Raw genomic sequence first — 12818 nt, 5'->3', positions numbered from 1 at the left:
AATTTCAAAACTCATGCAACATATGTATATGCATCAATATAATTTCATACATTTGTTGATAAATTTATTTACAGATTACTTGTGTCTCAAATAATTTACAAACTTATACGATTCTTTCTAAAAGTCCATATTTTGAAATGCTCTATTTCTTTTTATTGTTCTTATTAATAAATATTATTTAATTAATCTAAAACTAAAAACAAATATATAAACAGTTCGTATATGAATATCTCTGGTTACACTGTACAGTTTTGTTGTTAATAATACTATATAATATTAAACAGATACATATTATGTATATGTGTTTTCAAATTGTTTATTACAAATAAATAATACTCATATATAATATGCTACATTCTTAATTGCATATATGGATGTAATTACTTTTTTCATTAACTAATTTCCTACTATATATATATCCATATTTCATCCATATACAAATCTTCAATACATATCTTCATCCTGAGAAAATACTTAATATCTAAGATCATTATATGTAAAATTTCAGCTTACAATAAAGAAAGAAATTGAAATGAACTATATTTTTTTCAGATTACGATCTATATCTTTTTGCTTGAGAATTTCCGGTGCATAGAAACTATATTAATTAGAAAGAACTATATATATATCTATGTATAGAAATGGCGCATTATGACACGCTCAAAGTATAGTTAGGTTTGCTAAGATCAAAGATAGTTGTAAGTTTGATCATTCATAGTTTAGGGAATTTATAATTATTATCTAATAATATTACTAAATGTAACTTTTATAGTAATGGTACTTTTAAAACAACTGTTTTGCTTTTTAAGTCGATTTACACATTATCACACATCAGCAAAAGTTTAGTTAACAATAATCCTTATGTAAAATTTAAGTAATAAATAACAGTCATAAACTAATAATGTTCTATTTTCTAAAATTCTTATTGAGTAATTTAACATCATATATGAAAGATTTGAAATTTTCATTTCCTAATTGTCTCTATACACATTGTATGTATTCATCTAAATTACACGTTAATCATTGATTTATTATCATTTTCTTAAATACTTTTACCAAATAATATATACTATTGGCTGATGTATCATCATTCAAGGGAATTATTCTTGAAAAGTGATTTGTAACAATAGCGGCGCGTGCGTTTCCGCTTTATAAAAATTAATCCATATAAGAATCATTTCTTTACACTCCTACGGCTTACATTCATGCAATACTTCTAGGCTAGGTATGAGGTATGAGAAATACGGTCAGCTCTGAAACGGTGAAGGAATGCCAGGGTCCCCCACTGATCTCGCATACTCGTTCCCTCCCTGCCCCCGGCCCTCTGTAAATTGTGCAGAGATGGAATCCCCACCTCATAGGCAGAAGCACCTGTTGCGCAGCTACCTGTTTTACTCGATCCATGGGGCCGTTCTCTCTTTTCTCTTTCTCTTACTACTTCTTCTCTTTCTCTTTAGTATCGTGCACGGTGTCACGGCAGTAGGACGGTCTCCGATCGCGGTGCTGATTCTTCGGTAAAGGGCAACGACTCACGAAGTGAAAATAATGTCTTCTTGTGCACATCGAACGGAATCGCGGTGAACAGTGTGAAGCCTAGTCTGTTCAAAGGTTTAGGACGGATATTTCTTGAAGAAGAAACGTGAGTACGCTGCAGCAGCCAGGTTGGAAATGTATCGAAGGAGAGTTTAAGAAGGAGCAATGGAGGACGAGCCACGGGATACCTGTTTTGGGGCAGGAAATGTGGCAGGGGCTGTAATCGGTACTTTCCTTACAACAATTCTCCTGCTGCTGGTTGCTGCGCTCCTTTACAGACAGTGGCGTAGGCACAAGGGTGAGTCCTCGTATTTCATAGATATAGAAATCCTATCAACTGCCGGTAATAATGTGTCATAGGATCCGTAATGACAGATCGTGGTTTACATTCATGATCCTGTGTTCGCTCGAGCGCGCTCTAGCTGTTAAATTCAAGCTATTGCAACGACGTTCTTGCGACAACTAATTTGCTCATTCAAAGAACCAATGGTATTTTATCATTGAGGATAACAATTTGTTGCACTTACCGACTTGTAGTCATACTTTTACGATACCAAGCATATGCAAAGTCGATGAGGTTTATTGCACAATAAATCGGAATTTATTCCTACGCGTTATTTCTCCGCAACTTCTATAGAAATACATCAAATGCACGATGCAAAAGAACTCCGCCCTGGCACGCGGAACAATTATATGCATATTTTCTAATCGATCGACTGAAAGTTGGGCAATTTAGACACAACTGACGAACTGATAGATGAAAGAAATACAATTATGTAACTAATCGATGTTTCTCAACAGTACAACTTTGTGATGTAAAACATTCTGTAAACCAAAACATCATGTGTCATTGAAGATGTAGAAAATATCTATCTATTGAAATGACCTACTAAGTAGATTGGTTAATCTCCGAAGAGTTGTCATAAAAATTTTACATGAATAATTAGGGATAATAGAACGATATATATCATAGTAAAAGAAATTCAAAGAAATATTCCTTGCCATTTCGTACATTCTATCAACGTGTGTTGCATATTACAAACCTTTTCGCTATTGCGTCGCAATTGATGCGTATATCCACGCAAAAGGTAGACCTTGAAGTGCCACTCGAGAGACACAATAAGACACGAAAGTCTCTCTAGCTCGATACATTGGAATCTCTATCTGGTGGAATGATGTTTACAGATTAGAATGTAAAATATCTCCTACGGAATGTGCATTCTTTACTTTGGGATCGACTTTTAGGATTATAGAATATACTACACGTGGAACGTTAAATTGGTACAGAGCCGATATAGATAGTTAAGCAGTGTTTTTCAATTCAAAATAATATATAAATATAAGAAGAACTACCAATTCAATTTTTGAACTTTTCTCCTTTTCTTTCTTTTCTTTTATTTACCTCGGAATTACCAAATAGTTAGAAAATATTCCTATATAATTATAGTTACGTATATCACAGCATTAATGATAATTGCATTTATAAATATTTATTAATTCTATATGAAATTTAAATCACACGCAAAATTAATTTGTAGAAATGAAAGTTTAATCAATTGCGAAATGAATAAGATTGTATAAATATATAATGAAAATAAAAGTTAAAATAATAATAGCAAGTACAGTAGGGAAAGATATTAAAAGTGACAAATGAATGTTGTTACTTAACAAGCATCGAATTATCTAATAATGGTTAAATGGAATCTGAGATTATCTGAAATAAGCGATTCAAATTATAAGAACTCTGTTATAATTGAAAATATTTGATACATTGGATATAAATAGCAATTAATTTAATGATAAAGATTTATTTATATTTAATATTGATTAACTTTTATATGAATGTGTAGAGAAACAGACACACATATAAAATTAATCATTATCTGATCAAATGATGAGCATAGTAATAGAGTGATAATGTTTCAAAGTAAATTTAAAGCATTTATAGTAAACAAATATTCTTGAAATACACAAATTGAAGTTATTGTTCGTACAAAGGGCAGTCGAAATTTACTTGTACTATCTCGATAATATATTTTACTACATATTCATACATATTCATACAAGTATAGTACTTCCTGGTACATATGTGATACACAGTACACAAGTACATACATATATTCTTATTATAAATTAGTTTTTCTTTATTATAAGTTTTATTATAAATTAGCAGAAAGAACTGAATAATAACGAAACTTACTAATTGTGTAAATTAAATCTACCGAGGAGAATCGAACTCATTTCGTGATTTAAGTTTCTTCGTAAATGAAAAATGCACTTTGAAACAACCAGAATAGCATGTAATTTTTAATATATGCGTAAACGTAGTAGGCAGACAAGAGTATGCTAAACGCGGTAAATAAGCGCAAATCTGTAGAATGATGTCACCGTATGTAGTAATATAATTTACGTAATATCTCTCAAATATCTCTAACATGACCAATATCCATTATATTATTTCCTTATATACATAATTTTTTTTATATTAATTCGATGCGTCGTTTAATACATCGTACGTATGTACATATAATCTATTCGTCTAGACCGTTAAGTCAATATGTAATATTAATTAGTAATAGCGTAATAAAAGAGTTTTCTGTTGTCCATATAGCACGCGTTTGTATCTCAGTTTTTCTTTCAGGATCGTAAAACTTAACTTTCTTGGCGCTTATTAAGATCCGTCTGTATATTATAACAAACGAACATAAATGAGCACGAACAGGCGGAATCAGATAATTCAAGCAGAGTAGCTGGCATCAACGAACTACAACGATATCGAATAAACGCGTATTATACATATACTATGAAAATCGTATTCGCTCTGTTAATTAATGTATCTTTTAAAAAAAATTCTTATTTTTATATAACATATCGGAATATCTTACAATTTGTAAACAGAGAAGGAGTAGTTAAATTACTATAAGCGTAGTTTATGCGATAACAATGTCATGTAAAAAAATATATCAAATTCCGATAGATAGGCAATATGGTTAAACGAAAAATAATATTTATCGAACATTTGCCCGGATAGAAAGTAATTTAAAATTCAAATACTTATATAATCATTTTCGAGGCAAGTATTCCGCCATGAGAATTTATTTTATTTATTAGAAAAGTATATTTTAAAAGTAGGATATAAAAACACAAGTCCTGTGAAAACATTCATTTTTAATCATTCGAAATAATTAATCTCGATCAATAATAATATCAAACAAATATCTTTAGGAAAACACTTAGTACTGGTGACTGATCCAGAAATCGTCGAAGAAGCCTATGCCTTTGACAATCCCTGTTTCAAGGATGTCACGATATCGTCAAGTAACCGAATTCGAGAGGTACCGGTGTCTCTGACACCTGGAGACACTTCAAGCAAAGATTCTACACGATGGTCTACCTCCTGGACATCCTTAGGACTGGGCTCGACTAACCGCACCGATAAACGAAAAACTCTGGACGATTCGTGCCTTGGAGTAAGTTCTATCTATTTTTCGCCCGTTTCACGATGTAATACAGAGGTTATATTACGAACGAAGACACAACGTTGTAAGAAAAATACGAAAAGAATATGCATATGCATGTAAAAGTCTTTTATGAAGCAGGCTACAGTGATTATAAAATAAACATTTCCTTTCGATATTCCAAACATAGAAGGTATTGTGCATAGCCAAATTTGGTTGGATGTACAGTTAATCTAGCCATCTTCGATACGTGCCTTTATGTTTCTTGGCGAGGAGGAAGTCCATGGCGTATGAGTCGAATTATAAAGCTAATTTTTACAAAATGAGCGTTTGAAATGTATGTAAGAAGTGAATATAAGAAGAATACGTAATATAAGAAGAAGAGAACGTAATATAATAAAACGGAAGTTTTCTATGTAGATCAAAGAACACTGATGATTTCAAAGGAATAGGAAAAGAATATGTTAAATTATTATTTTAATATGTGTAATATGATTTATTGAAAGGAATAATACTTGTAACGTTGCAATTATCGATAATGTGTTATTTTCAATTCGACTAATCAGAGATTTCTTTTTATGCAGCCGAAAGCAACAAGGATCAATATAGTTAGCTTAAAAAGCCGAGATTTCACAGGGCTGGGATTTAATATTTGCGGCAATATGAGAGAAGGAATCTTTGTTAAAGATCTTCTACATCGTGGACCTGCATCGGAATCCGGTCGAATACATCCAGGTTAGTCGTTATTTTTATATCCGAGAAACTAAATATTTTAAAGCAATCGTTATACCTTTATAACCAGTCGATAATTAGCCAAATTTAAATTTGCTTGACATATTTTCAAATTCGATTCTCTTGAAAACGATGATTCGGTTAAAAGAATTTCATTCCACGTCTTCGATTTATTCTTGTACGTAGAATCACCCTTATTAAATACTAAATATATGTAAATAGCAATAAATTTGAAGAAACTTAATTTTACTATTATTCATTACATTATTATTACATTATTATTACATTATTATTATTACATTACTATTTTCACAGGTGATCGTATAGCTAGTGTAAAAATCAGTTTTCGGAATATGGTCTACGAGGATGCCTTAACGATTTTAAGTTATGCTTCGCCATACGACGTAAAGCTTGAAGTAGAAAGCGGTGGAATTGGATCGAAGCCAACCACACTTTTGAAAAAAAGTGTTGGTCCTAGCGCGGCAAGAATTTGTCATCCTTTATACAGGAGTCAATCAATTCCAGAACTCTCACAATCGAAGAGTATTGCGAAGAGACTCTTCATAGTTGATCCGAATGACTCTATCAATTCTAACTATTCGACGATGAATTCGACTTTGAAATCCACAAAATTCACACCAAATAGTCAAATATTTGAAAAATGTCACGACGAGTCCAAGGGCAATCACTATAAATTTGGTATTAAAGTTTTACCCTCCCTTGATGGAACTGTTCATCGCATTGAAAATCAAAATGAACATAACACAAATCTTGAAAGAAAACATTCAAAGAAACTCGATACAGAGAAACATTTGTCAAATATGAACGAAGCTTCCAGAGTTGGTGACAAAAAGGAAGAAGCTCAATGTCAACAAACGTCACAAGTATTGCAAGTTTCTAAGGGGAAAAATGATACCTTCGAACTGCATAACGATACATTAAATAAAAGCAGCAAACTTAGTGATACGTCGATTCATGTACCATCCGAAGTACCAACAGAAGTTCATAACGCAGCCATGGCCGCTCGTAGAAACCGAAAAAATAGTTCTGAGCTATTAAATATATCAAAAAATGTAGATTCCATCGAGGTAGAGGATTCCAAAAATCAGCAAAAGAATAAAAGGAAAGCTCCACCGCCACCAAAAAGCAATAATTATGATATCGAATGTACTTCTACTATGAAGAAAGATTCGTTGACTACGAAAGAATACGATTTGAGAAAAGAAGATGAAATCAATAGTATTACTGATTATACGGATTCTTTATCTGAATATATAAAGAAAGTACGCGAAACTACAGAAAGAATAGATCCACGTGTAGAAGAAAAAGTAGAAACTTTGATAATTGATGGAAGACACTCTGAATCTGACACTGACAGCGAAATTCAAAACAGTTTTACGACTATCGAATTGAACTCGGCTGATATTACCATTCATCGGACACCTGTACCGGAGACAAATAACGACGAAGATGAAGAAGACGATGTTTACAGAAAAGCTGCGAGCTTAGGTGATCTATCAAAGTACGAATGCAGAACGTCGGCAACACTTGAAAGAGCACAAAGTCTGGACATGACTGATACCGGCACGAAGAAACGTAAAGCACCTCTACCACCGGAGGATATTAATGAATCTACGGAAGATTTAACTAAGCTTGATCAAATGGATACTTTTGATAGAAGATTATTGAAAAAGTCGAATGAATGGGGTAATTTAGAAGATGTTGTATGGCGTAAAAAACAGGATTCGGAAGATAAGTCGAAAAAATCAAAAATTAGAAAAAAGAGTAATGGTTCGCTCGAACGATCTAAGTCTTCTATAGAGATTAAGTTAAAAGATGAAACTTCTGACTCGAAAGAACTAAATCCTACAGACGACGAAACTAGTATCGAACTTTATAATCTTCCCTTGAGCAAAAGACTTACAGAAGAATTTATTCATGCAGAACGAATGTTCAATCCAGATGAAGATAATTCTCTGGTCAGAATTGTTAATGATGGAAATGTTATTAAAAGTCCTACAGTTGAAGAAGTAGAATTACAATTTAAAAAGGAAATCTCATTACCCGATGATTTTAACAATGATAGTATGATAATAAATGAACAATTTTCGGACCATGATGAAAAAATAGTGAATAAAGATTTCGAGAAAGCTTTGAAACATTTTGAAACATATGTACAAAAGCCGACATTATTAGATTCCTCTAAACATGACTTATTTCGTTTCAAAAACTGGAAAGAAGATAGTTCATTAACGTCGAATGAAATGATTTCATATGCCGGTAAAAAATCTGTCAATGAAGAACCAGTGACAAAAATTAATATTAAGAGAGGATGTCATGCATGCGATGAGAACTGTAATCGTCATGAAACCTGCAAGAAAAAATCATTTACAAAAAGATCATCAACCCCAATACCTTTACAAGACTATTCTCCCAATTCAATGGAAGGTAGTAGTTCCAATTCGATAACAATTAACGACGAAAAGGAACAAATCTCGATGTCCCATATCCATGGATCGACGTTTAAAGATAAAGAAAGTAGAAGTGAAAAGTCATCACTAAATTCGAACTCGTCGTCAAAACGAGTAATTGGAGTCCCCATAAATCAAAGAATCGATCGAGAAAATGATGAAGACGAAGACGAAGACGAATACGAATTCGGTTCTGGTGTAACTATAAATAACAAAAACTTATTTGATCGTGAGGATCGTCGTAACATTAACAATATCAGTGTTTCGAGTGGTGAAAACAGTGAAGATAGCGGGCTAGTTGGTGAATCAATGGATTATAATCCACAAGACTTTGATAATCGACCACCACTCCCAGATACGCCAATGCCACAAAAAACGACTTATATTACGGAAATCAAACTTTCTACTAATAGAGAGGAATTTCAAGAAGATGACAACGAGAGCAGTGAAACACTTTCCACAGTGGAAAGTAAGGGTAAGAAACCGATGCAAAACGAAATCAAAACAACTTCAAATGGAAAACCTACAACTAATAAAAAGCCTCCCGTTCCTCCCAGAAGAACAGACATTACGAAATCTAATAAAAAAGGAAATACAGAAAAACAAGTTATTTATGTAACCGAATATAAATCTAATGAATCAAAAGATTCAGATGGTTCAGACGCGTCTCATGAAATCAAACAACCAGATAATTGGTCCGCAGAGACATGATCGATGAATTATTTTAGGGAATAAAAAATAAAATCGAACATAAGAATAAAGTATTAGCGAATTACACAATAATCAATAATGTTTTCGTGGGTTTAGATTGAAAGTAATAAATACATATTATAAACTGAAGGAGCAATTCTAAACATTGCAAATTATTAGCAACATTTTTTCTACTAACCATTTTTTTTTTTTTTTTTTTTTTTTTAGTACAGGAATAAGACAGATATTATAATCAAAAAATATGAAAATTTTAATACTATATATAGCTAAAATTAGAATATACTGTACTTAAACTTCTTCATATGGAGAAATCACATCGATCGTAATATGTATGTACTACTTATAGTGCTCATCCAGAATAGATCTGCTTTTGAACTAGTCGAAGAAAATTTTATCTAGTATCTTCCTCAATCTTCTGAAAAGACTGGCTCTTGTTTAAAAAAACATGTTTTCTGATCATTTGATAAAAATATTTGTTGTTATAATTATATTTATTTTATAACACATTTCTTGTTTTAAAAATTATTACAATTAGAATTTGTATTATATATGATTCGCATCTGTGTAAAATAGTACAGTATTAAAGAGTATCATACATACCAAAAATTGTATGTATTTTACACGCGTTTTTTTAAACATCATACTTTATTACAATAATAAGAAATTACAAGACTATGGTTTAAAATATTCCAGAAATTGATTAATAAAATTATTAATACATTTACATAATACATGGTTATAAATGAGCAATAATTATACAAATCCATATTATTGAAATTTCAAATACAATAATATTAATTAACTTAAACATATAATTCATAGAAACAATATAATTAGCAAAATCATTCAAAATTCACATTTTATGAAAATGAATTTAAAATATTGTAAATTTTTAAATATATTAATTATTGCTATATGTATATATATTTGAATATTTTTTATCTATTGAATGCTCGTATACTATCAGACTGTGATAGATGATCTATCGCAATAAATGATTTATGCGTGTATTAAATCACGATTTATTAGAAATTTACATATACATGTCTATAATTATTAAACAAATGTTAAGACAATAAATACCTACTAACTAATGACCATATGATATATGAGAATGTTAACACTAAAATTATCGATTCGATTATTGATATTAGATGATATGTCACAATTTGATCAACACAAATTCAGTACGAGGCAAAAATATTTATTATAAGTTTTTCTAAATTTTTTTATATGTGTAAAAATATAAATATTTATGGATATGACTGTAGTAAAAATTCATTTTTTTATACTTATTATTATTGTACTTTATATTAACGCAATATTAACAATAATAGGGTAACATGGGGCAAAGCAAAACTGTAACAATATGAAATAATGTTGTTATTATAATGTACGAATATTATATAATGTCCATACTATTTTATTACCATACATTATCACTTCATATAAAAAATAAATTAATAATTATAATCATTTTTTAAATATAAAATGAATATTTTTTAAACACTGCTGATAATTATTAACATCTTTTTACAAAAATAACTCATATGAGAGCTTATAAACGATGTTTATATTATAAAATGTACATAAAATATATAATATAACGATAAACGACGACAAAACCAGTTATAAAGCTTTGGTTATACAAACATATAGCAATATGTTTGTATACGTTATCAAATTCTATTATATTATTATTTTACCGAATAAAAGTTTCTCTATTAAACTTCTAACCTTCTAGACTTTCTACACTAGAAAATAATATGTTCTATATGTTGTAGGAATCATGATTTTGGTATTTTCATAATTCTTCTATATAATCATATTTTCTTCATTTCAATTTACGGCGAAGTAATCATCATTGAAGAAAAATACAAAAAAATAACAAAAATGTAACAATCATCTTTACCTCATGTTACTCATCATTTCACTGCAGTTTGCTGCAAAACACTATGAATATATGTACACAGAATTTTGCCACATTTGTTTATTGATATATGTTATATATAGTAAACATTTAAAGGTTCTATTTCATGTTATTAAATCCGTCCACTATATATTGTTAATTGAGAATATTTGAAACACAAGGGAACATAATAAAACATTATATTATACGTATATATGTATATAGGAGAATTTCAAGAAGCTAATTATACATTGATTTAACAGATTAGTGAAATAAGCAATCAATAATTTGTCATAATTATGTTTACATAATATTATCTCTCACTTTATTCATCTTCACTTATAAATCATATCAACATTTTGTATGTGCATGTAATTTTAGGATAGGAAGTGTTTCAAATTATTATCTCATCAATATATATTTGAGATGCAAAAATAATCACACAGTTTTATATTTAAAATTGTTATTGACGCAAATCCATTTCATCATGGCTTCAATTTCAAATATAGAAAATTATTTCTTATAGAAAAAAATAGTATTTATATACATATATATCATTTACATAAATTCTAAATAAATCTATTCTTTCATACTGATCTTATAAATTAAATGAGATGTCACAAATATAAATATAAAAGCATACTTTCAAAATTATTATATCAATCTTTCTCATATTTGGAACTTGACAATAATTTAGTACATGTGTAGGATTTTGGTTGAAGTATAGGTGCTTTTTCTAGTCTGTTTATTCGGTAACCTGTTTTAGAACCATCCTGTGTGCATTTCGATTATTTATAAGGCTGTGTGCATACGTGAATATCATAATTCGAAAAATAATTTCTTGTATAAGAAATTGAATAAATATATAAATTATGCAAATTATGCAAACAAAAATACCTTAATTTTTAAGTAAAATAATGATATATGTTTCAATATGCCTTAGATTGGTATTGCTAGTGATAACTAAATTTCTTCTTGAAATAATTTTACATGTAAATATAAGATCATGTTTGCTAAAATAAGTCATCTATTTCGCAATTTCTTCAAAATTAAAGTGCAATTTTATTTGTTAAATAATATATATGTACATTTTTATTAAGAAAAAGAGTGTACAGTTAGAAATGTTTTTTGTTGTAAATAGAGGCCAGTTACAGATGTTTCGTTATGCATGATTCAATTCGAGAGGCAAATGATCAAAAATGAATACTTTATTATAATTAAATTTTCTTTAGAGTTCTTAACATTACTAAGACTTAAATAACAGTTTGTAATTTTTAGGAAAGTAATTAAGTAAAATTTTTTTATATGTACGCCAAAATAATGTACTATACATGTGAAATCCATCTGAGTCACATGTTGAATGATTTTACATTTTTCTTAGTATTAACTTAACAAATTAAACAAAACAGATTAGTTCATTTCGATGTTAAAAAAAGAAATTGAAGTTTTAAAATAAAAAAAGGGAATATCTTTAGTAGCTTTATCTGCTGTTGAAGTACTAATATTGTCCAAGAACATTTTGTACTAATCTGTAAACAATGCTATTTAAACATTCCCATTTCTTGTATATTGCTATTTTTATGCGTTCCTTAATTGTTATCTACTGTGAACGATTCTTATTATATAAGAATCTAACAAAATGAAGGACTTTATTGGACCATATAATCATAAACTGCAAAATATTGTAATAAAATTATACACATTAATGTTAAAAATAAAGAATCAGACAAGTATTTACTAACAAAACGAATGTAACAGTTTAGAAAATATCTATATAGTACGAATACATATATTAGACAAAACTCCATTTTCTGTATTTAAATAGACTTCTTGCAACGATACGAAATTTTTCGAATCGTCTGATGTATGTAAAATGTTGTAAATATATGTTATTGATACTTATAATCTGATGTATTTTAATCATTTCATTATATAGCTATGAGACCAGTTTTCTTCGATGCTTAACAAGATTTAAGCAATTATGATAATTTTTGGTTTAGCTGT

The 12818-nt window shown here is 29.6% G+C and overlaps 1 protein-coding gene across 1 annotated transcript; it reads left to right on the top strand.

The window, feature by feature from the left end:
• The first annotated feature begins 118 nt into the window (after positions 1-118).
• Positions 119-12719, top strand: LOC126868752 (uncharacterized). The gene is made up of 4 exons (XM_050624531.1): positions 119-1831; positions 4759-5003; positions 5576-5726; positions 6039-12719. Exons 1-4 carry the CDS (start codon positions 1699-1701, stop codon positions 8903-8905), a joined length of 3396 nt encoding a protein of 1131 aa, XP_050480488.1. The 5' UTR covers positions 119-1698; the 3' UTR covers positions 8906-12719.
• The last annotated feature ends 99 nt before the right edge of the window (positions 12720-12818 follow it).

This window comes from Bombus huntii, chromosome 8 (assembly GCF_024542735.1).
Source record: "Bombus huntii isolate Logan2020A chromosome 8, iyBomHunt1.1, whole genome shotgun sequence".
Lineage (NCBI taxonomy): Eukaryota > Metazoa > Arthropoda > Insecta > Hymenoptera > Apidae > Bombus > Bombus huntii.
Note: the sequence above shows the minus strand (reverse complement) of the source record. Positions and strands in the feature narration are given on the sequence as shown.

Bases quoted from the DNA above. Each gene is read 5' to 3' on its own strand.
- LOC126868752 (XM_050624531.1), top strand. From the start codon at position 1,699: ATGGAGGACGAGCCACGGGATACCTGTTTTGGGGCAGGAAATGTGGCA. The intron at 1,832-4,758 runs GTGAGTCCTCGT...AAATATCTTTAG, and splicing joins ACAGTGGCGTAGGCACAAGG to GAAAACACTTAGTACTGGTG. The intron at 5,004-5,575 runs GTAAGTTCTATC...CTTTTTATGCAG, and splicing joins TGGACGATTCGTGCCTTGGA to CCGAAAGCAACAAGGATCAA.